This window comes from Talpa europaea (genome assembly GCF_964194135.1).
Source record: "Talpa europaea genome assembly, chromosome: 3".
NCBI classification, from domain to species: Eukaryota; Metazoa; Chordata; class Mammalia; order Eulipotyphla; family Talpidae; genus Talpa; species Talpa europaea.
This window is the reverse complement of record NC_140069.1, coordinates 112,205,496-112,231,078: the sequence shown is the minus strand read 5'-3', so window position 1 is coordinate 112,231,078 and position 25,583 is coordinate 112,205,496. Positions and strand designations below refer to the sequence as shown.

The 25,583-nt window shown below is 35.2% G+C and overlaps 1 protein-coding gene across 9 annotated transcripts in view; it reads right to left on the bottom strand.

Annotated features, from left to right (window-relative positions):
* The window catches only part of CACNA2D1 (calcium voltage-gated channel auxiliary subunit alpha2delta 1), a gene marked incomplete at both ends in the record, with an annotated part of 412,192 nt that overhangs the window by 183,417 nt on the left and 203,192 nt on the right, over positions 1-25,583 (bottom strand). For all 9 annotated transcript variants that reach the window (XM_084230055.1, XM_084230054.1, XM_084230056.1 and 6 more), the window contains one exon: positions 8,663-8,722. In XM_084230055.1, coding sequence (XP_084086181.1) covers positions 8,663-8,722 — 60 coding nt within the window. The remainder of the gene's footprint in view (positions 1-8,662; positions 8,723-25,583) is intronic.

Below are 25,583 nucleotides of genomic sequence, written 5' to 3'. Positions count from 1 at the left end.
ATCTATTTACCATCCAATCCTTTTCCCTAAGCTACAGAACTGCATTTAGACTCATCGTTTTTATTTTCACAATTAATAAACCCTCAAGTTAATGGTTGTTCAGCTTTCTTCACTCTTAACACACATGAGAAGCAGATTCTATTCTCATCTTATACTGGATCACTCCAGGAGGATTCTCAGTGTGTTAGCTCCAACCACATAGAAGTCACTGAGAATCTTGGGGGTGAGGGCGGGGTATAAGGCTTCCATTTGACTCTCACAAGATTCTCTGGAGAACAACATACAAAATGGAGAAACATTTTAACAAAAATAAATGGTTTTTGTAATGAAACCATGTCACACTTTTTGGGATCTAGTAACTTAATATATAATAAATCCCATGACACATAGTAGTACAAGACTAGTGGTTTTCTATAATAATACATGAATAATAGGCTCTCTGGTTATCCTGTTTCTCAGACCAAACTATGTCTTCTAACAATATGGAAGAAAGAATTTTTCAATTGCTGTCTTAAACCTGAATTCACAGAAGAAACCTCACATTTTGTACTTTAGGTTTTGGCTAAAGTGTGTGAGTGTGTGTGTGTGTGTGTAGTGTGTATGTGTGTGTGTGTGTGTATATATGTATATATATATATATATATATATATATATAAACTTTCCTTTTTTATCTAGTTGTTATTTTTGCTGTCTGGGTTTCATTGTTGTTGCAACTATATAGGTATAGTTTTCATGAGAAGTACACTGATTTCTAAATTTAGATTTGTGTACCTATATTACTTTGTTCTAACTTACTGCTTTAAAATTTTTACTAGTGATTTTTCTTAGTTGAACTACAAAGTACATGTGTCAGAAGGATATATAAAGTAGGTTATCATCTATATTATAAAATTGTCCTTTTTTAAAGTCTCATAATTCTCTTCTGTTTAATTTACAATCTGAGGCCTAATTTAAATATGAATGTGTTGTACTACTAATAATTCTGTAAAAGAAGTTTGTGGCTAACAAGACATCAGAATAAACTCTTTGACTCATCATTTGATTTATAATTTCAAGGTTATTTTGCCTGCAGGATCTGGGTTACTTGGACAAAAATGGTGGCTTGGAGATGAAGAGAAATGAATGATTGTACCATGTTTTGGAGTTGGAATTGACAGAATCTGCAGATGGATTATTGGGGGGGGGTATGGCAGAGGGAGAAATTAAATTAAATTATGTTAACCATAAATTAAATTATGGTTTCATTTGAGATGTGAAAATTAACAGATGAGCAACATACTAGAGGAGACATGTAATGGAAATAATAGTACATCTGGGCATTTTAGTGATTCATCAGGTAACACAGCTAATGGAAAGGGCAAGTGGTCAGTTAGATAAATAATCCTAGAGCTCAGAAAAGAGATTTGGATGGAATTATACTGATATTTATTGAAATGACTAAGGTGTCCTAGCAGAAAGCTGGACATTAAACACAGAAGGTTAAGACTGGTCCCAAAATTAAGGCATCATAACTAAATTAAGGAAATAGTAATTAACATGATTGAAAAAGAATGGATCATGAGAAAATGGGAAAAGCAGAAAAATGGGGTTTCCTGAAAACTAAAAGAAGAACATGCTTGAAGAAAGTGGAAACAGTGGTATGTGCAATGATGTAAAAAGAGCAAGTATAAAGATAAAGGAACAAAGCAAAAAAAGAAAGAAGACAAAAGAAAGCCTTACATTCTGATAACCAAAGGGTGGTAAACATTGGCAAAGAGGGATAAAGGGTGTGTGAAGTATGTCAAAGGGGCCAATTAGGTGGTAGTGGGTGAAAACATGACCTCTTTTGGTAGGTGTGCTGTGGTACATACAAAAGTTGAGGTACAAAACTGTACAACTGAAATTTATACAATGTTTTGAACTAATGTTACCTTAATTAGACAAAACAGAAACCAAAAAATGTTCATTAAATTTGATGAATTGGAGATAAATATGAAGTACAACGAACTATTTCATGACAAATAAAACCTGAAATCAGCCTGGAGTGGGCTGAGGAGTGGGCAAAGCTGATGATGGAGAGATGTGTAGGACTGCATTGCCTCTGAGTTTTGTAAGATAAGATAGCAAAGAAATGAAATGGCTTATCTAAAAGGGGCAATTGATATTTTTAACTATTGAAGATATCAAGCCAGTTGTTATGCTGTTGAAAAAGTTAAAAAAATAAATGTTGACTAATTGGAGAGGATAGCAAGAGGAAATCTATTCATATGCTGATTTCAAAGGCTGGAAGATGACAAAAGCACTAAAGAAAAAGGTAATTTTGCATGGGTAGGGAGAGTCAGTCAATCCTTTAAATTCCTTTGTTATTTTTCTCATGCATAATTAATCCAGTACTAAGTCTGATTACACAATTTTAAAATTTATAGAAGAAAATTCTTTAGATTTTCTTGTCTTTTTTTCCCAACCTCTTAGTTGAAATCAGAGACTTCTCTAACATTCCTCTACTTGGAGAAACCTTGTTTTGAGTTTGGTTGCACCAGACCCTCATATAACCACCAGACCCTCATTTCAGAAGTTTTTTGTATTCTGGACACAAAAGAACCCCACTTTGAAAACAATCTATTAAATCCTCAGTCCCTACTATCAGCAGTTCTGGGCAATGTCACAATGTATCATGACTGAGCCCAATTCCATTCAATGGCCTGCCTCTACTACTTTGTTTCCCAGTTCTAAACCTTCCTCATTTCACTGTATTGTCAGTTCTTTAGGACGAAAGCTCTCTAGCCAGGTCTGCAACCCTTGGAACATATTCTCTCTCCCATGAAAATACAAACAGAGGCATTAACATATCTATAATGTCACTAAATTGAAGTTATTCTAGCATCTGACATTATTCTCGAGATAAAAATGAGCACTGAGAATAGTTATTGCCCCAGGACTCAGTCCTCAAGGATCTACACTAAGTGGAAATAGACATTCAGTCTCTGCACACTCCTAAAGATATTGAAGGAAGGATCTTTATTATTTCTTTTGGAAGAAATAAATCTAGAAAAACATATGGTCTTCTATAACAAAATTATCATTTTAAGACCTTCCAAAGTGCTAAGTATTTTATAGAAACACATTTAATTTCAAGCAATTTTTTGACCTATGAATGTATATAAAAATAGGATCCTCCAGGCTGCATCTGAACTATGATAACATAGCTTAGAAGTTAGAAAATTATTAGAAATCTGTTTTCAGGCATTTGTTTGCCTCAATTGAGTATTTACTGAAAAAAAGAGAAATATATGGATGGACAAGAGCTTCTGGGGACATTGAGGGGATAAGGATGACTCCTCAAAGACTCCCAAAGAAAGTGTTTCTGCCCTCTTTCAAACAAGTAGAAAATAAATGATGAATGAGTTGTTTTGTTTAGGAATTGAGAGACACACAGATTATGAGAATTAACTTCAAAGCTATCGTGATGAAAAACCTCCAGGATTGGTATTTTTGTTATTCGGTTGTACGGGCTCCTCATCTTCTGGAGATTAATCCCTTATCAGATATGTGGTTTGAAAATATTTTCTCCCATTCTTTATGGTATCTTTCAGTCTGTGAGTGCTACTTTTGCTCTGCAGAAGCATATGGGGAGCGAGATTATGGGCTCTTTTATTCACTGTGCCTTTGTATTTTAAAGCTTTAAGTTAACATTGACAAAATTTGATCTATTCAGTATTATAGAAGCTTTTATTCTGTTTTAGTATAGAAGTTTTATATTTCAAATCTGGTGTTCAAGAGTTTAATCCATTATACAAATTTTGGTGAGGATGTAGAGAAAACATGACTCTTGCTTATTGTTAGTGGGATGCAAAATTGTGCAGTCACTTTATAAAACAGTATGGAGGCTCCTCACATGAAAACTAGCACTATCACATGACCTAGAAATCCACTTCTGGGTATAAAGCTTAAAGAACTAAAAGCAGAATCTTAAAGAGCTACTAGAATTACCAAGTTTACTATAGCCTCAATCACAATAGCTGAAAACTAGAAACAATCATGAAAAGGTCATTGACAAATGAGTGGATAAAGAAATGCAGTATATACATACAATATAATACTACCCAGCATTAAAAGGTAGGATTCCATGATGCAATAATACGAATGGACCTTGACTACATTATGCTAAGTGAAATAAGCCAGACACAGAAAGACATGTGCATTGCATGATTTCACTTTTATGAGATATCTAAATAGTCAAGTCAATAAAATTAAGGACTGAAATGGTGTCTACCAGGGGCTAGGATTTGGGAAACCAAGGAATTTCTAATCAACAGCCATAGAGTTTCAGTTAAGTAAGATGAATGCACTCTAGAGATCTGTAGTCGACAATAATGTACCGCACACTAAACTCTGTTAAGAGCATAGATTATGTTAAGTCTTCTTACCACAACAAATAGTTTTTAGAAAAAAAATTTTTTTTTCACAGAGGATTTTTGCATTAACTTTAATTTTTTTTAATATCACATTAAACTATTATCTATCTAGACTTTTAAAAAACCCTCCACAGTTTTGATTAAGTCACTTACCCTATTTCCTCATGGTGCACATTATTGGCTAGAGCTCAAGGGTTTTGCAGCTTGGGATTCATCAGGTGACAGGACCCTACACAGAGCAGTATTCTTGCATTGGAGCAAGAATGGCAAAGAGAACTCGAGTCAAGGGAGCTGGCAGAGACTACACTAGGTGAACATCCATCCCAGGATTAGTGCCAATCGGCTGTGAACACCTGAGCCAAATCTCTAGAAAACATTTTTTTTTTGGTAGAGTCGTGCTTATACATTTTTCTCTGTATTTTATTTCCTTTCTGGCTGAGAAATTAATACAGCAACACCTACCTTAGTGCAAATAAGTGACATCCAGAATTTTTAATAAAATGTAGTCCAAGTTAAAGTGAGGTTAATGAAATCCCCAAGTTCAAAAAGCCTCTAGTGACAGCTGCAATTTGGCACCAGCTGGTGGCAATAATCAACCCTGGATTAAATATCAATGAGGATGATTCTGGGTGCTCTGCATGGCTGGAATTTTGAGAACACTGGCAGCAATTCTGGGAATCTCCCAATAATTTAGCAATGTTTCCATCTGCTCAATTCCAGGATATTGAGGCAGTACAGACCCATCATTCACCCCCCCGACCTGTTTCCAAGTATCACAGATACTTGTCCTTTCTACCCTCTCCTTCCCTTCCTAAGAGGACAAAAGAAAGTGAAATTTAGCCAATGCCATTTATATCTAAAATTGCAGTATTTCAGACATAATACCATGATGTCTTACTACAGGGAGTCCCACTGTACTCTCATTCACTAGCATGTGACTTTGGCTTGGATAAAAATAATACATAATGAGGTCAGGAAAATCACTAGAAATTATTCAAAACAAAATTAATTTTATTAAAAAAACTAATTTTATTAACAAAGCTATTAATGGAAATTGTGTTGCTTTTTTTCTCAATAAAATAAACAAAAATAGGAGCCAATACCCTGGATAACTAGCAATTTAAAGTAATTTAAATTGTTATTATTTTCTACTGTTATGTTACGATACGTTTACCATGGGCACTATAAGTATGCATAAACAAAAAGAGTAAGTCACTATAATTTTATCTGACTTTTTCTATTATATTTGCTCCAAATAATTTTTGGATAAATCAGTTTTGCATTACGGCTCCTTTTCATTTATCCTGATGAGGAAGATGAGTGCCAAGCCTCGAAGAGCAAGCAGCAGTAAAGCATAGTTTCCTCACATTACAGAAATGCTGCAAAAAGTAAGGTTGCACCAAAGGTAGAAACTAAGAAAGACTAAATGGATTTAGGCTGGAACCTAAAATAATTTCAGTGATCTATTAAATTCATTCATTTATTCATTAAGATGGGGCACCACTACCCATACTTTTTATCGCAAAATTCAGGTCTTTTATATACATGACCCACTTTAGAAAGTGCTTATCTTTAAACACTGTAACCAAAATAAATGCATCATGCTTTCACAGTTCACATATTCACAACTGCTTCTCCTACAATACACAATAGTTATGCAATTCCATGAAATGAATAGGAAAGATAAAATAATTAAATATATAGTGTGTAACTATTAATTTCACATATATAAATACAAAAATTTAAATATTACAATTTTCAAAGCAACATTTCAAAATATGACTTCAGCAAAGTGATTTTTTTAATGGCAAAATTAAAGCTATACTAGAGAACTAAATGAGCTTGATTGACACAGTAACATTCAACTTCACTGGAAAAATATTCACCTTCTAATTTAGTTTCTCTGTGAAGCAGAGGCTAAAAAAGGCTCCTCAAATGTTTTATTTACTGGCCAATTTCTAGACGTCAGTTCTAGACGTCGGTACTAAGCTTGCACAATAACAAGCTGATGCTAATAAGCCATACATAAAGATCCCACTTATTAAAATACAAATTAGGCACCCCTTATGTTTATACATGTGTAAGTACAATTAATATTGCAGGCTTAGTTGAAAACAAAATTGCTTTAGTTAACCAAGCATTGCAGTGCAATCAAATGAGATTTCAGTTGCAATTGGAAAAGATCTGTTCTGTAGAAATAACAGCGATTATTTCATGTGGAACAATTAGTTTTCCAAGCTTTTTTTTTTCCCTTCTCCCACCTGCCCTTAACAAAATAATTTGTCCATCACAAGTGACATAAAATGTCACCTTTAACACCCATAAGTTGCATGGAGACCTAAAAGGCAGCTGGTAGACATAGCCTATTTACAAATATTGGTTTGAACTTGTAAATGCATGACCGCATAAATCTTAATCCATTTAGAGTATATGCCCTTTGTTCCCTCAATCTTACATTCAGTTGGGAATTGAGCGAAGCACAGGGAGAGTGTGAATTACATGAGCCCTTTCTCTCTTGTTGCCAGCATATCAGTGCTTTGCCTTTTGTTCTTGTTCATGAAATTTCCCTACGTTATACAGTAGGGAATGTTAATCAACATTTTGCTTAAGTAATATTAATGAAACTTGCCTACTTACACTTGAGGGAAGAATCAGAATATTACACTTCTTTTTGAAATGTTAATGTACCTTTTAGTAAATTATTTCTGCCTTCTAAATCATCCTAGTGTTAAATTATTAAAGGACAGCATTAAAGAAAAATTGCATTGATGCAAATAGTTAAATACTTTAAAAGATAAAAGGAATGTAAAGTTTAAAAGGAGAGCTTTGTGGACTATGGCAGCATTTGATAAAATTTACAACTGTTTTGTGTGGACTCACAAAATAGAAGGGATTTAATCATGATGATCTCTTAATTTCCAACCATGAATTTGAATTTTACTTGTTTTATGACTTGAACATTTATTTAACTTTGCTATATACGTGAACTGAAGCACTTCTAATTTATCAGGGGAAAGGAGAAAGTGTGTCTTCCTTTTACAATATTTTCTTATATGAGTCTAAAGGTTAAGTCATCCTCCAATCAGATTTTATACTTCAAACATAAAATCACCACTACCACAATGCTCTATCATCACATGGTAACAAAGGGAAGAGCTATTGTAACCACTATGTATCTCACATGGTAAGCAATGGAAAAATATCAATTCTCAGGGTGCACACTGTGATAAATAGGTGTACTCTGAACACTCATGACAGTGCTTCAAAGTGAGTATTCAGGAAATAAGTTCAGAAATTTCTAAAGTACTTTACTTGTTTTCCCTTTAACAGTCTCTTACTATGTCAATCAGTATGTTTCTAGATCCTAAACAAATTGTGAGATATCCAGAGGGAAATTAAGAATGGAATTGGTTTAGAAATTTTCTCACACAGTGACCACGATTTGCTAAAAAGACCTAACGCTCACTGTCACTGGATAAGCTGCTTGCTACTTTCTATTTAACCATGTAAGACTTAGTAATGGCTTTTGTATCACTGCAGGACTGATTTGTCCTCTAGAAGTATTTTCCTAGCAGTACCTCTTAGATAAAGTCACTGAGAGAGTAGATAATATGAATAGTATTTCAAGGTATGTTTTTCTATATTTTAACATCTAACAAGTAATGAAAGCTTAAATTATGGGTGCATCATAATTTAATTGACATCCTTTTCCTTTCTTAGCAATAATAAATAATAAGCATCCTTTCAATGGATGATAGCTTTCATTCTATGACCTATGGTAATAGGTAACAAGCATTGAGATTTTTTTTGTGTCATCATCAATGGTCACCCAATACTTCTGTACGAAGAAATAAATCATTGCCAAGATACTCATTTTGTGTTAATGAGGCTCATCAAGGAACTTATATCTTTGAAGAAAACTTTCTATCTAGGAAACAATCACATAATAATTAAATAAAAACACCAGTGATAATAGGTATTAATATATCCCTAATTGTCAAGTTATTCTCTACGACATTATTTCTCCTGAGAAAAGTGGGGGGGAAAGCATACTACTCATAAATAATGACCTGACATATTACTAAATTTGTTTAATACAAAGAAAAGGTTTTTTGAACAGCAACAGAATCCATTCATGGCAGAAGCTGACTACCTGTTGTCCCATAACATTTTAAGGTTCCATTACTAAAAAATATTTTAATATAATCATAATTATCTAACCCTAATAGTCAATCTACTAAAATGAAGTGGTTAGAAAAGTTTCTTACTGCAAAATCCTCCCTCCACTGGTGGGCTGCTTGAACTTTCTCTGCTTCCAGAGCCAGGCGCTGAAAAGAAACCAATAAATATTAGAATTCAAATGACCACATGAATATGTAATTGTTTATATAGAGTACTTGAGCTTTCAAATCAATTATGGACACATAAAATGCAGAAGAGACTCCTTACTTATGATTCATAAATTCTAAATTATTTAGTAATCTAACCTACTGAAACTAGTACATTGTGTTTATTCTTTAGTAATAAAATAACACACTATTTTTGACCTCTGCCATCATCGCAATAGTATCCTCTATTCAATGACCAATGTTTTAGTTTTCAGAAAAAGCTTTAATCAGTATAGTATATTCATCTTGGTAAAATCCTCTTTTTAGAAAATGCCTTCATGTATTTCTGTTAGTGGAAAGAAAATGACATTGTTACCAATAAATATGTGTTCTCCACCATACTATATAACATCTTAACAGCATATTTATTTCTACCAAAATCCACACAACTATAATAAATTCACTAACAAATGAAATGTTAAAGTACATCTTTAACTGTTCTATCAGAGATAATCTGTGAATAGAAAAGTGTGACTATCTGCATATCTGAAAATGGCTTTATTTCATCTTCACTTCTATATGTTACTGTAACTAGATAATGCTAGGCTGACTTATTTTCCTATAGTACTTTTATTCCATTAGGATCAGCTGGAGATAAAATGTCTATTGTCCGTGTGCTAGTCATTTCTATAGATATTTCTTCCTACTCTAATATTTTTAGATTTTTCTCTGTGTATGTCCCTGTGTCATATTATGTTCTCCATGTAATCAGCTTTTACATGAGAGTTATATTTATGAATAAAGACACAGAATAGAAACAAGACTGCCTGGATTTAATAATCACCCCTGCTAAATACTAGTTATACAAAGTGAGTCTCTTCTACTTTCTTATGTGAAAATCAGACTCCTGATTGTTGAAAGGATTAAATGAGCAATTATTTATAAAGTCCTTAGAACAGTGCCAGGCAGACAGTAAGAAATACTTACTGTCTAACTCTGAAGAGTAATTATGATTGTGTTTACACTCTGTGTCCTTTTACAAAAATAGCTCAGTGTTGAGTACATTTCTGGCCTGCTCCCCAGACACAGCTAAAAGACAGTGGCAGAAATAGGAAAGTAGAACAGCAACCTCATTTACTAAGAGACAAAAATGATCAGGTTAGGTTTTAGAAAAGTATAATTTCATGATGGTTATTGTTTCATATTTTTGATCTTTCACTAGAACTATGACGTGCTTTTTCAGGGGAAATCCAACTACACCTGATCAACCCCCCTGAAGAACAGCTCTAATATCAGTGTATTGACGTCTTTTCCCTTTTACTAACTATTCAAATCTGTTCATTTTTCTAAACTATTACATATGCATAATCAATGACTATAAAACATTGCCTGGGCCTCCCCTGGTGATGCAGGTGGTTGAGCGCCGCACCGTGAGGCTGTCCACAGCCTCTGCAGCGTGGGTTCGATCCTGGCCAGCGGGCGAGAATACCACATGGCGTGGCAGACCCCTCCTGCCTCGCCCGCTGCTCCCCTCAGCAGTGTATTTCGTCAGTCTGCCTGTTCTGTTTCCCACTCTGTCTCTAGTGAATCCTCTCACCCTTCCACGAATCTGGCCTGTACCCCGGTTCTTGAATAAATAAATAAAATAAATCTTTAAAAAAAAAATTGCCTAATGGGAGATCTTAATGTAACAATCCCAAAGCTGAATTGAAAGAAAAATTCTCCAGTGTCTTAAATGACAATGATTGTGGTTTACCAGCTACTAGTCAGAAATAGAAGTAAGAGGAGCTAGTAAAATTTTAGAAATTGGACCAAGGAGAAGAATCAAAAGAAGTTTCTTTATCTCTACCAAAACAAAATTCTAAAGAGAGAAAAGCCACAGGAGAAATGCATACCTTTCTGTAATACTGTATCACAATACCATTGTGTACTCAAATCCAGTGTGAAAATGCAGCAAAAGAAAAAGCGAAAACAGCTAATGCAATGGAATTGGAAGCAATCTCTTTACAGAAAAGTTTATGGGAAGATGTACATAAAAACAAAATAAGAAAATGATCATGAAAGTACATACTTGACAAAATTCAGAATGTTAAGTCTTCACTCATTTTTAACAGGCAATATAGAACAGCTACACATTCACATCTATAAAGTGAAAAATAAGTATTCTGTGGACTTAAAATAATGGATATAATAAAAAATAAGATTTTTTTTTTAAGATTAAGAAAACATAGCACTCTGAAATGTCTTTGTCTTAGACAGAAATACTAAGATTTCCCTTGCACAAAGATAAGATACTGCCCTAAAAATCAAAACACATGAGGGTACATTCACCTCCCCTCCAGGGCACCAACACTACCAAGCTGTTTTCTACTCTGGAGAAATGAAGAAGTACAAATGAACTGATCTGACTCAAAATCACATGGCTCATGAACATTACCCATGCTTAATAAGCCACACTGATATAATCATCACAGTTAATTATTTCTAGAGAAAAATAAAAGAGGAATGAGCAATGGCAACATAGTCAACATAGTATAAAAGGCAATTCTCCTGAGGGAGGAATGTCCAAATCAGTTTAATTTCATATACATATGTATATATGTGAGTGTGTGTGTGTGTGTGTGTGAAAAACATTAATGTTATTAAGTAAATATCATTTATTGCAAGATTCTAAAATAAGTTTTAGAAATCTAAAGATACACAGTCATATATTTATAAAAGTCGTATCTTTTATAAATATGTATTTTAAAAAGTTGGTATGAAGCTCAGGTTGCTAAATTTTATATCCTCATTGGAAATCATGAAAATGCATGGCTTGTTACCTTCTTCGTTCAAAAAGAAACTAAAGATCTCTCTTAACCAGCAAATTTCATAACAATGTCTAACACTGAACTGTAGATACTTGGTCATCTTGGGGACTAATACAAATAGTTGCTGATGGTGCTCTTGGCAAAAGACCAGTTAGCCATAACTTAGAGAAAACTGACATGACTTCTGGGCTTCAAGTCCCTAATTAACTTCTATTCTGGTCAAGTGACATTTTATTTATTTTTTTTTTTAAATCCAACAGTGTACCATTAAAGCCCCTGGCAAACTGTATTAAGACTGAAAATTCCCACCCACAGAACAAAATGTGAGTATTTCCTCAGCAGACCACCCTCTGGACAAGTAACAATTAACTTTTGTCAGAAAAAATATTATTCTCATTTAATTTACAGTAGTTTAATACAGTATCAAACATTACAAACAGACTGAAAAATGGAAACAAAAAACTCAGATCACCATATAAATACTTAAGTGAGAAAACTGAAACTCAATTCTGCTTTTATTAAGATTAATTAATCCAGAAAGATTAACTAAATAGCTTCATACTCCAACAGTGCATGTGTAAATGAAAAGGCTCTAGGAAGGAAGCATGGACACAAATGCCATAGATGTACTAATAATGTCTACATCTCACGTTAAAGAGTATTTTAAGAACTCAAGTTGAACAAATGGACTTGAATTTAAGTCTTCTCACTTGAAAACTTAGTTACTCTATAAAACCTATACTTAGTCTCCACCGAACCCAACAAGGGTTAACCTCACTAGGCAGTCATACATACAGGAAGATACAGTATTATGAAAATCAAAACTCCTGTATAAATCTATTTCAGATTAATGTATAATTTCCCAGAAAATTCTTAGAAATTGTTAAAGCTTATAAACAAATACAGCACCAAAAAAAAAAAAAAAATCACATCAGTTTGGAACTTTCTTTACATAGACCCTGCCCCCAAATCTTCAGAGAACACTGCTAATCATTACAAAGGCTTTTGATATGCAGTGGTCTGCTGGAAAAAAAGAAAACAGAATGGCAGAGGTTTTATCAGATCAAAGAAAGATCAGCTTTCTGGAAGACCTATTCATTCTCAACCTTCACTTTTTGTCATGTCTTTATCTCTTTCACTAGCATTGAGCTGTCAGTTGATATGAAAGTCTAATAAAAGCAGTATAATTATACAGTGGGAAGAGCACAGAGGACCATGGTGATGGTACACGGGTGAATTGGTGGTGGGAATTTCACAGGGACTATATAACCGAGATAGGAAAGCATACAGTGTACAAAAATGAAGAATGATGTAAAAAATATATAAATTTTTTTAAAAAGTAAAAGACTAAAAAAGAAAAAAAAATAATTTTATCATCCTCCTTAATAATACCTAAATACATTTTCTCTTGGGAAAGATAAAAATTCCAAACCTGTAAACAGTTTGCTTTCTAGATGTACATTTATTGCAGATAAAAGATAAAAGAAGTTTTCTGAAATAGTTAATTACAAAGAACTGTTATTTTATAGCTTTGAAAGAAAACCTTCAGGTGTCTTCTGACAATTCAGTGAGGCCTCAATAATGTTGCTATTCAGGTTAACATCAAGAATTGAGTTATAGACATCATTTCAAAGAAACATTTATAATTCCAAAGCAATTTACTTGGCTAACATGTGAAAATTCTTCACTTTTATAAGTTAATAGATAGCCACAATAATCTATTTCAAGTAAAATACATATTATGTAATTAAAGTTCAAGTAGTTAATATCCATTGTGGATTACCAAATTATTGCATTATGTCTCTGTTGACAATTTATCAATCTATAAATTTTACCTGTCCTCATCGAATGTTCTTAACATATTGAATTATGTTAATCAGGGTAATCATTTTATTAGTTTAACAATATCTATTGTAAATAACATATCATGATGAATAGTCTTCTAAATTCTAAAAAGTATACACATACAATCAACTACTTGATATACTATAATTATTACATCACAATCATATTACATCATATTTTATTATATATGTGTCATACTATAGCATATTATACACCAATTATTGGCATAATGAGTACATACTTTTTAATCAGAAACATGTGGTTTCTAATTCTGGTGCTATTATTTACTAACTTGGTTTTTAGGCAATGAATTTAGCAGTTTTCAGCATCTAAGAATAATATATGCCCTATGTATTTTCTATTTTGTATGCTAAATACACAGCACATTATACATTTTTAAATCATAAGAACTAGAATGTTTGACTTCTATTTGAATCTGGTAAACACAATTTCATAGGAATAGAGCTATACCCCCAGGTGATCACCTCAACACATATATAACTAAAATAAAGGAAAACATTTTAATGGATCCTAAATCTTCATTGTGTGTTGCACCACCAAACAGTTCCTTACTATAGAACCAAATGGTGGTCTAAAAGCATATGCAATTTAGGAAATATAACAGTTTAACAGTCAATGAGTTCAACTTATTTTCCTTTTACCATAAACAGAATGAGAAACCACAGATTATTAAGTTCTATATTCTCACCTTATTTCTTGAAATATATAGAAAAGAGAATATATAGAAAAGAGGTGTGACATTTATGCTGATAGTAATAATAAAGACCTTGGGCCTCCCTGGTGGCAAAGGGGTTGAGATGCAACCTATGAAGCAATTCGCAGCCACTGCAGTACAAGTTCGATCCCCGGCCAGGGAGAAACCCACATGGTGCAGCAGACCTCTCCTGTGTTACCCGCTGCTCCCCTCAGCAGCGTATTTCAGTGGTCTGCCTGTTCTGTTCCTCACTCTGTCTCTGGTGAATCCTCTCACCGCCCACACCTCTGGCCTGCACCCCAGTATTTGTACGCAGAAATAAATAAATCTTAAAAAAAAATAGTAAAGACCTTAATAAACAAAAAAGCATACCTCTATGTATATTTAAAATAACACTTCATGTCTAAAATGCAAAATTATTCTTAATTCAAAAACCTTAGACAAAGAATGGTTAACAATTTATTTAAATTCTTATAAATATGTCAAGTATTCTATCACAGTCTCTAGCAACTAATGAACAAATATTTTGTTATAAAAATTTTAACATAAAGAAAAAATTCTTAGTAATTTTTCAATTACTGCTATACTTATATACAGTATTAAATTTTCTTTGTAATTTTTATTTATATACATACAGATAGATATAGATAGATACAGATCTATATTACATCATTGTTCATTTTCGCACAGTTTGCTTTCTCATCCAGGTGTAGTCCTCATTTTAATTCCCACCATCAACTCACCCTTGAACCATCACCACAGTCCCTTGTGTTTTATTTATTGTAGCATCAAATAACTGGGATCTAGGCCAGAGTATTGGGGGTGAAAGGATTCACTAGAGATAGTGAGGAGCAGAACAGGTGGATTTACTGAAATACACTGCTGAGGGGAGCAGCAGGCGAGACAGGAGAGGTCTGCTGCGCCATGTGAGTTAGCTCCCTGTCCGGGGATCAAACTTATGCCATGGTGGCTGGCATTAGCTTGATAGCACTGAGACTTAACCCCTATGCCAGAAGGGAGGCCCCAGTTTTAAATGTTTTTATAAAGAACAAATATTGGTACACTGAAAAAGATCAACTGGCTACAGAAGCCAGGGTAGGAACTAGAACTAGAGATTAAAAAGATATATTTGAATATAGTAAGCAGGATTAGTTAATATTGCCATATTTCAACACTTGCTAACTGTGACCACAAGGTAATATGCATCCTGCCTAAGAGGAAAAGTATTTTAGGAGAAGTACAACACTGTTAGTCAATAAACACTTGATAAGCACTTGCTATGAGTTAAGTGCTTAGGGAATTAACATACATGACACAAAATTCCTGCTTCTAAAGGGAACTACTATCTGGCCTACATCCTTAGACTGTGTTACATAACATGCAGGGGCACATATATACACACATATGTGAACAAACATGCCATACCATCATGTGTCAGAGTATGACAGATGCTTTCTTAATGGCAACAATATAGATGCTGAATCAATTTTACATTATTTCACTGGAAACTGTTAAATGTAGAATAGTATTTTTAAAGTACAACTTTTCACCAAGAATGGAAATATGTCAAAATAAAGAACACAAATGTTCTAAAACAAAAAAAGTATGCTGCTAGCCAATAACAAGCTTTAACCAAAGGCTTCTTTACTAGTTTGATTAGAGGTAGAATAAAATTTCTGTAAAGCGAAAAAACAGAGTCTGTAAGCCATCACCCAGAATCCATCTTTATCTTTTCAAATATTTACTTTACAACTTTTTACATGAAAATTAGTTATTACAAATAATCTTAAAGTTCACCGTATTTACCTACCCCAACCAATCTTCCTACCCAGAAGCAATCACTATCATGAATTGAACTATAATCAATCTTTGGCATCATTTGGTATGTACTCTTTTTTTTTTAAAGATTTATTTTATTTATACAAGAGCTGGGGTACAGGCCAGAGGTGCAGAAGGGTGAGAGGATTCACCAGCGACACAGCGGGGAGCAGAACAGGCAGACGGACCGAAAGCACTGCTGAGGGGAGCAGCAGGTGAGGCAGGAGAGGTCTGCCTCGCCATGAGGGATTCTCCCTGGCCAGGCAGGAATCAAACCCACGCTGCAGAGGCTGCAGACAGCTTCACAGTGCGGTGCTCAACCCGCTGTGCCTTCGGGGAGGCCCTGGTGTGTACGTTTAAGAATTACTTAAATGTTATCTGATGTTGAAATTGTTGATTCTTATATCCAATAAATTTGCATGTAACTTGAATGCCAAAGAGTAACTCCACCAGTTTCCAGGGGAGAAAACTTTGTCTAAACAAAAATCCATTACACTTGCAAATGATGGTTAGGACTGAACAAAGGAATCAATTCAGATTAATGAGTTTTGAGAAATGGTTTGCCACATTTTCGAAAGTAAAGATAATGCTTGGAGGAGAGAAGAACCCTCAGGGAAATAAAACTGGAGCCATCTCTAAGACCGTTTTATAGACTTCAAATTGTATGCATTTATTGCATCTTTATTATCAGGGTAATAAAACTGACTGAATATATAAACAGACTTACCTGTTTCTTCTCTCCATCAAGAAACAATCATTCTTCATGCTTAGGCATTATTTGTGCAGCTTGAAAAATACTAAATCCAGGGGACACCATGGATTACTGTAGAAACTATGGGTGCTTTGGTGGAGGGTGTGGTGTGGTGTGGTACATACAACTGAAGGGTGTGAGCCTATACATCTAAATCATAGACAGTGATGTAAACCAGTGCTACATTTCAAAAAATTTTTAAAAAATAAAGAAAGAAAAATGCTAAACTGACACTTAAGCAAGGCAACTGACACAAATATATGTCAATACTCCTGACTATGGTGCTATTGTTTAGCAAGCCCACTCTTACAAAAATGACTAAATTCTGTTTATATGTTTACTTATGCTTGCCTAAAATATGCTTTTGCAAACCTTCTGCTTTTATTTAATGGCAAAAAACATGAGAACATAATTATAATCATTATCTTTCTTCCTTTCCAAATTCACTTTTGTTTTTTAAGCAGGCCATTTCCAAACTGATTGCAAAATAAAAAAAAAAAAATTATAAATCTAATTTTAATATAGAAAAATATAGTCTAATGATTTGACAAATATTACCAAACTCTGTTAAAATAGATTAGCATCACTCCCTATACTTAAGCTGCGGAGGAAGAAAAGCAGACTCTGTGTTCCTGACCATGGTTTCTCAAGATAAACAGAACAGGTTACGTGATAAAAAATTTGTAATATATATACTTTGACTAAAATTATTTGTATATATACTGACGAGATAGAAATAAAATACAGAAACTTGTTATTTATACCTAGTCAAATATTTTAAGTTTTAAGAAAAGAATTATCAGTTATTGATAAAATGTTAATTTGTGATCCTATTAAAGCCAAACCACTTATAAATCCTACACCATATAAAATATAACATAGGGTTACAGATTAATTCTTTCTGATATTTTATCAGTCTCTTCCAATTGGTTTCATTTCCAATTATGTGAAATAAAAATTACAAAATACAGACAATATTTTTTGTAATATAAACTTTAAGGGAACATAACATATGCAAAGCATATAAATAAATCAAAGTTGCTGAAATCAAGCCAGCCATCATTTATTCTTCTATTTGTGGCCCCGTGAAAAACAAATCTTTTGGAACATGGCTTCTGGATTATGTTGTATAGAATTCAGCCTGGGTCTGCCATTTTTAGGAAATGCTGCTGAAATTAAACACAAAGCTTCAATTCTAATCTTCAGAGATGTAATTAGCTCCAAATAAATTGGCAGACTTTTTGAATACAGAAGCCAGGGTAAAGGAGATGTCATCTGGTAAGAACAGCAAAACTCCTTTCCACAGTAGCAAAAGTAAATAACACACAACTGGTCATTATCATTACCTTTTTTTGGTTCTACAGCACAAAACAATAAAATAAAAGATTGTTCATCAATGTGATCCACGTCACTAGATCACTACATCACTAGACGAACTTGTTCAACATACCTAAACCTCAGACAAACCTACTCAAGCCCCACTATTCAAAGATTCTGATTCTACATCTGGTGTCATTCCCAGAAATCTACATACCTAAAAGAGAAAACCTTTTCCATGGACTTTTCCCTAAAACACTCTTCAAGAAGGTAACATTTTAGCCATACTAGACAAATGGATTTAATTACATTGAGAAACACTATTCCATATAGAAGCACAATCTGCTGATAAGAGTGAACAAAACAATGCACAAGTTTTCATTAGAACTACATCCTGACAATCATTATACCAATCAGGCCAACTCAACTCTCCAAAAAGAAACCACTGGCACCATTAAACCTAAGTTTATTGAGTTCAGGGGGAAGAATTTCTTCATGCCTGTAGTCCTCTAACACCTCCAACAATGTGTGGAGGAAGGCAGGCCCTCAATTATTGTGTGTAGAAATAATCATTTCCACGGATTTTCAAGGTTTTATCTCAGGTGTATAAGACTGTTAACAAGGTTCCTTAAATTAGCATCATTCATTATTATGACATTTTCAGAGGCAACAGAAGTCATCACCCTGCAGGACAAGCACATTTCAGATTAATGCATTAATCATCACTTAAAAATAGCTAGATTAATTCATCACCACTGTATCCTTAAAAATTAGTAGAATTTGACTGGGAATAGGGCATGGATTCCAGTTAATCCATGTAATTCCTCTCTGGGATTCCAGAATTAGTCTATTATCAGCTGCCTTCTTTTCTAAATGTTGAACATCAGTGTAGGGAGGAGAAAAACTCAGACAGTGTGGAGAAAAAGGGAAAAAAAGCAGTTCCTAAAGTTAATCTAGCCCTTAGTATGCTGATAATGTGCCCTTAGTTCCTCACATAGTTAAGCTAAGGATCAAACTATTCACATTAGGAGATCATGTATATAGCATCTCTTCAGCTAAAAACTGAATTCTCTTGAATATATCCTCATCCCAAAGGCCTTAATACTTTACCTACCAACAAGTTGTCTAAAAATAAATCACATATCATGTTGTTTTTTAAGGGTTCCAAGGATATCTGTGAATTCCTCAGGAAATGGAAGCTATCACATATTTAAAAACTGAAATGCAGAGAAGTGACTCAATTATAAATTTCATAGTCTGGAAATACAGAAATTGTTATCTCTAAGAAATATACATTTCCTCAGGGGGGAAAAGTCATCTTAGATTCTTTCTGGAATAAAGTTATTAAACAGTTTAACTTTGCTGAAACTAGAAACATCAGAATTATTTTGACTGTTCCCTTTGAATCAGTCCTACTTCCAAACACCTTGTTGAGAAACAATTCTCCATGAGTCTCTGGTGTTTCTAAACACCATGTGAAAAATGGTAGGGAAAGCCTTTGCTCTGGACTGCCTTTTCAGGAATGAATGCATAGGAAACAGTCTTGGAATATAAAGACAATGTCTCCTACGAAGGTAGAAGACAGATTTATTTTTTGCTTGTGAAAAGTGATTCTCTGTTGCAGACTCTAGGTGGGTCTGTTGGCAGGCTCCATTTAAAACACTGGTTGGGCCTCCTGGTGATGCCAGGGGTTAAGCACTGCACTATGAAGCTGTCCACGGCCTCTGCAGCATGAGTTCGATCCCCAGCCGGCCAGGGAGTTAACCTACATGGCACAGCAGACCTCTCCTGTCTTGCCTTCTGCTCCCCTCAGCAGTGTACCTCAGTCAGTCTGCCTGTTCTCCTCCCCACTCTGTCTCTGGTGGCCTGTACCCCAGCTCTTGTATGCATAAGTAAATAAATCTTTAAAATAAAATAAAATAAAATCCTGGTTGCCCAAGCTCAGGAAGATGGGCAGTGTCACAACTCACCACACACAGTGTGCATGTGGGCTACTCAGCACGGTCCCCAGCAAATCTGATAGGATAAATGGATGCTGCCTGCACTGCCAGGGACCAGGCCCATATCTCTGACACAGAGAAGCTCCTGAATCTCTGAAATTTTGTTTTGTTTGTTTTAAATCTTAGCTTGCAAGAAAGATAAATCTACTTGGTTAAAAGTTCTTCAAGATGACCCATCTCCAGATCTTCAATTTCTCAGACATTATTTAACTGGTGCCATCATTATTTGCCTTCTCAGTTCATCATTGAGCATGCATTTTACACCTTCAAGAGCCTTAGTGCCTTGGGTCTCCCTGGTGGCCTAAGAGGTTAAGTCTCAGTGCTATCACCAAGATCCCCAGCCAGGGAGCTAACACACTTATGGCACAGCAGACCTCTCCTGACTCACCCGCTGCTCCCCTCAGCAGTGTAATTCAGTAAATCCGCCTGTTCTGCTCCCCACTCTGTCTCTGGTGAATCCTCTCACCCCCACACCTCTGGCCTACATGTCAGTTCTTCTATATAAAAAACCAAAAAACAAAAAACACAGCATTAGTGTCTCTAGAACAGTTTCTAAAGTGTGCTCAGACAGCAGGGGCAGCATTACCTGGAAACTGGCTACATAAGCAAATTCTTGGATCCCACCCCAGGGTTACTAAGTCAAAAACACCCAAGGAGGGCCCGATCAATCTGTTTTAACAAACCTCTGTAGGATGCTAATGGGCACGAAAGTTTGAGAAGCATGCTTTAAAACAAAAAAATCCATAGCATTGTTCAAGCACAAGTTTTATATCATCTTAATAGCAAACAGAAAATGAAAACAAAACCAAACTATTTGTTCTAATGTCCTTTAAAAAAAAAGTTAAACCTGGTAAATCAACACTACTGCAGATGAAAACATGAGGCAGAAGTCCCTGATGACAAGAATAGCACTTCAGTAGCTTGATCATAATTTGGAGTTTTTACTAACTATCATGAACTGTGTATCTGATTCGATTTAATTTGGAAATAGTAAAATACAACAAGGAAAAATAACATTTAACTTTTGACACAATGTGTAAGTTTACTGCATATGACAGAATACTGAATGTGTATCAGAAACTAGAAATGTTACTGAACCCTCAAAAACCTTAAAATATAATTTATCAGCATTGATTAGCATTTTATAATTACCTGAAAATATTACATTCTCTTGTGATGCTTCTTCTTTGAGATATATTATTGTAATTTACCACTTTATAGTTAAGTTAATGGAGATATCTCCACAAAAGAGGAGGTACCATGTTCTCTGCCCAACTAATGAGAGGTAGAGCTAAGTGGCCACATAAACCTATATAACACAGAAGGCAGGTGGGCACTGAGTGGAGATACGCGGAGAAGAAGGGCTCGCTTGCTTCTTGGCTTTGGACTTGCACCAGGGACTTGAGGGACTGAAGAAGACACATGGAGGAGAGACATGTAGAGACACTTGAAAGAAATGTGGGTGAGAGATGCGTGCGGAGGCTGAAAATGGCAGTTATTATCTTGATTTATACTTTGATTTCTCTCCTTTCATCCCAGACTTGTGGGGCCCCTTTTGCTATTCCTATAGGTCCCCACCAGAAGGTGCCTTTGACCTGTGGCAAGGTTTTGGGTCTCAGCAGCTCCACTTTGGGCCAACCCTGTTTGGCTAGACATTTACCCACAAGGGCATGGCTAACTTTGGGTGTTTTATTGGGAACTTATTGTCCTTTTGTTATAGGACAGGGAGAGGGGCAGCCCAAACCCCGCAAACCTGCCTATTCTAAATGGGTTCTGCCATCCGCCGCATCAACACAAAACATATGACACTTTAATGGGAAGGAACTTTAATAAATACAGACACATCACCCAAAGCAGTGATAGTGAAGGCAAAGATAAACAGCTGGGACTATATCAAATTAAAGAGCTTTTGCACAGCAAAAGAGACAATAACAAAAACAAAGAGAAACCCCACCAACTGGGAGAACATTTTTGCACCCAACACTAATGATAAAGGACTGATCACAAAAATCTGCAAAGAGCTGATGAGTCTCAACAACAACAAAGAAAATAATCCAGTCAAAAAATGGGCAGAAGAGCTTAAAAGAAACTTCTCTGAAGAGGAAATGCAAATGGCCAACAGGCATATGAAAAAATGTTCAACATCACTTGTCATCAGGGAAATGCAAATCAAAACTACCATGAGATACCATCTTACACCAGTGAGAATGGCACATATTAAAAAAACTAGCAACAACAAATGTTGGCGAGGGTGTGGAGAAAAAGGAACTCTTCTGCACTGTTGGTGGGAGTGCAAACTGGTCCAACCACTGTGGAAAGCTGTGTGGAGATTTCTGGACCTACTAAACATAGAGCTTCCATATGACCCAGCAATTCCACTCCTAGGTATTTACCCAAAGGACACAGAAACATCAATTCCAAAGAACACCTGCACCCCTATGTTTATAGCAGCACTGTTTACAATAGCTAAGCTTTGGAAACAACCCAAATGCCCAAAAATAGATGACTGGATCAAGAAGATGTGGTACATATATACCATGGAATATTACTCAGCATTCAAAAAAGATAAACACATGCAATTTGCTGCAACATGGATGGCGCTGGAAGGGATCATGCTCAGCGAAATAAGCCAAAAAGAAAAAGAAAAATACCGGATGGTCTCACTCATAGCAGGAATCTAGAAAACTTAAATAAGGGACCAGGAAAATGAATAACTATAAGAAAGTGAAAATCAAAATCAACAAAAAACTATGAACCAGAGACACTTTTAGGGGGGCGGGGGCGGGAGGGGAGGGATTGGGGTCAGAATGGGGGGCTGCAATTGTATGGGGAATATAACAATAAAATTTATAAAAAAAATAAAATAAATAAATAAATAAATAAATCTAGGAAACAATACAGGTAAGGCAAAGAGTCTAGTTTCTAAGTGAAGCACCCAAAGTTACCCGTCCCCTCGTGGGTAAAAGTCCATCCAAATGGGATTGGCCCAGAGCAAGGCCCCAAAGCCTGCCATGAGTCTAAAGCACCTTCCAGTGGGGACCCACAGAAAAGAGTCAGAAACAACCAGACAAGCCCAGAAGGAAAAGAGCAAAATCAACATCAAGATAAAAGCTGCCATTGTCACCTCCCCATGGGTCTCACCCACATCTGTGTCACCAAGTCCACGACCAAAAGACAAGCGCAGTTTCTTCACATGTCTCTAGGCTCCATGCGCCTCCTCCAGGTCTCCTGGCTCCATCCTGCTTCCTTCCTCAGTCTCTTCTTCAGCTTCTCCTCTTCCTGTTCAGCTCCACCCTCCCTTGGGTGGGGCAGGGAACCTCCCCCTTTCCTGGGGACCACCCTGTTACACTTTCTTCTCTTCTCATTCTACGCACTTTAGTTTTATTAAAGTTCCTTTACATTGAATATGCTTTGTCTTTGTCCTCACACACAGCCGGACCCCTTTAGAGCATGTAAGTTTAGGGATTATGGGGTACCCATTAGTCTGCACACTAACACTTTCTTGGATGCAGGATACTATGTAGGCTCAAACCTGCTGAAGTTTTGTAAGCCCCACTAGCAAGACTTTCAGGAACTTGAAAGCTTCAGGGTTTCATATGTGGGTTACCAAATAAGCATAAAACACAAAAGTTTATGCAAGACAGAAAGAGGAAAATTGCTATACTTATAAGAAAATGATGAAATCTTTGTAGGAACCAGATAATATATAAAGGCTGGAGAAGCACACAACCACTTTCAAAAGCAGATAAAACATACTGAAGGCCACTTGTCTTTAAGTATCATTTCTTGCCCTATACAATTTCTCTTTCAGTATAATCTCTGAAACTTCTACCAGTGTATTTCCCTTCTCCTAATTCATGAGTTAAATTATGAACTTTCCTATTTAACTCACAGATATCCCTAATCTTCCACGGCCTCCATCTGCTGTGCGAGCAGAAACTTGAATGGGCAACTGCTACACTTACACTTAAAGTGACTAGAGTAAATGCAGTATCTTCCCAATCTCAACTTATAACAGAAAATATTACATAAAGTGTGTCTTGAACTATTCTAAATATAATCCTCAAGGTAGTTTTTTTTTTTTTCCCCAGTTAAATTTTTTTACAGGATTTTTCAAGAAGAAATCAGCAAACCACAAACCTCTTAGTGGCTTAAAAATATATAAGAAATTGTTAAATTTTCAGAGCTCCTGCTTATTCAACAAAACAGATAAAACATCCCTTTCACAGAACTGTTAAGCAAATGAGATTTCTGCAAAACAAACACACTATAGGCATCTTCTTCAACATCAGCTACTACAAATTAAGAAGCAGAAAAAAGAGACAGAATTCTTTTATTTCCTCGAAGCTAAAGTCAAACAGGTCCATATGGCAATGACAGAAGTGCACTGAGGAGCTACCAAGACCTGCCAGATCCTATCTGCTTCAGCCACCTTCCACCTTTTAATTTTACAATATTGATTTGCAATCTCCAGCTTTTCTCCTCCCACCAGTCACTCTTTGATTCTTATTATATCAAGGAGATGTGTTTCCCTTACCTCAGGCAACTCCTTCAATGGTTGTAAACTAGTTACCATTCTGGTCTTGTTATCTTAATTTCTTTTTACTTTTAAATAATCTGGCTTTGAGTTTAATTAACATATACAGGCTGCCAATTTGGTGAGTGGGCTGGCTTTTAAAAAAAGTAATCTTAGACAGTAGGCAAATTTTCTATTTTACTAATGTTGCTATAGAAACACTCCTCTTTTTCCTTTTTTGCTAATACATTGGGGTGAATGTATCACATTCTGTGGTAGTTAAAATGTGTACTGTGTGCCTCCTCACTTGCATAATTTTTCCTCTTAGGAGTTGAAAAATCACTATGATGTGTAAATCAGTCAATCAAAATGGTAAAATATTCAATTTACTCAGTTTTTTTAATATCAGAAATATCATCCACTACAAATTTGAAAAAATATATACCATTCCTACTTCCCCCTTTTCAATAGAATGTGTTCTTTTAATGCTCTAAAATTTAAATATTAATTTTAAAAAAATTACATTACTGTAAAATAGTTCTTTAGCATTTATTTTAGTGGAGCAACACTTATTTTTCCTTGTTCTCAAGTGAATTTTAACAATTACAATAAAAATACCCTCCAATAACTGACTTAATCAAAATTCTCTAATTCTCACACTGAGTTCCAGGGCAAGTTAGGGTTAGTTAGGCAGCTTCAGGGACAATGCAGGTGGGCACTTCTGGAGTGCTAAAGAGGCTTCTGAGATAAGGATAGTAAATTCTAAGAGGTGCTAACCAAAACATACACCAGGGATGAGGTCAGAAAGTCCAGGACTAAACAAAAACAGTAAAACTTGAGTGAATAAGACCTTGTACAGGGGAGATAAACTCTAAGAGAAGAGAGGAAAGGATTTAAATATCCCTAGACAGCAGCCCACAGGGTTTCCTTGCCCCTACCAAGTACAGCATACCTGGGAGTTCTTGCTTCCTTCCTTTAAATAAACTTTACTTTCTTTTTTTTTTTCCCTAAAGATTTATTTATTTATTTATTTATTTATTTGTTTGTTTGTTTGTTTGTTTATTTGTTTATTTATTTACACAAGCACTG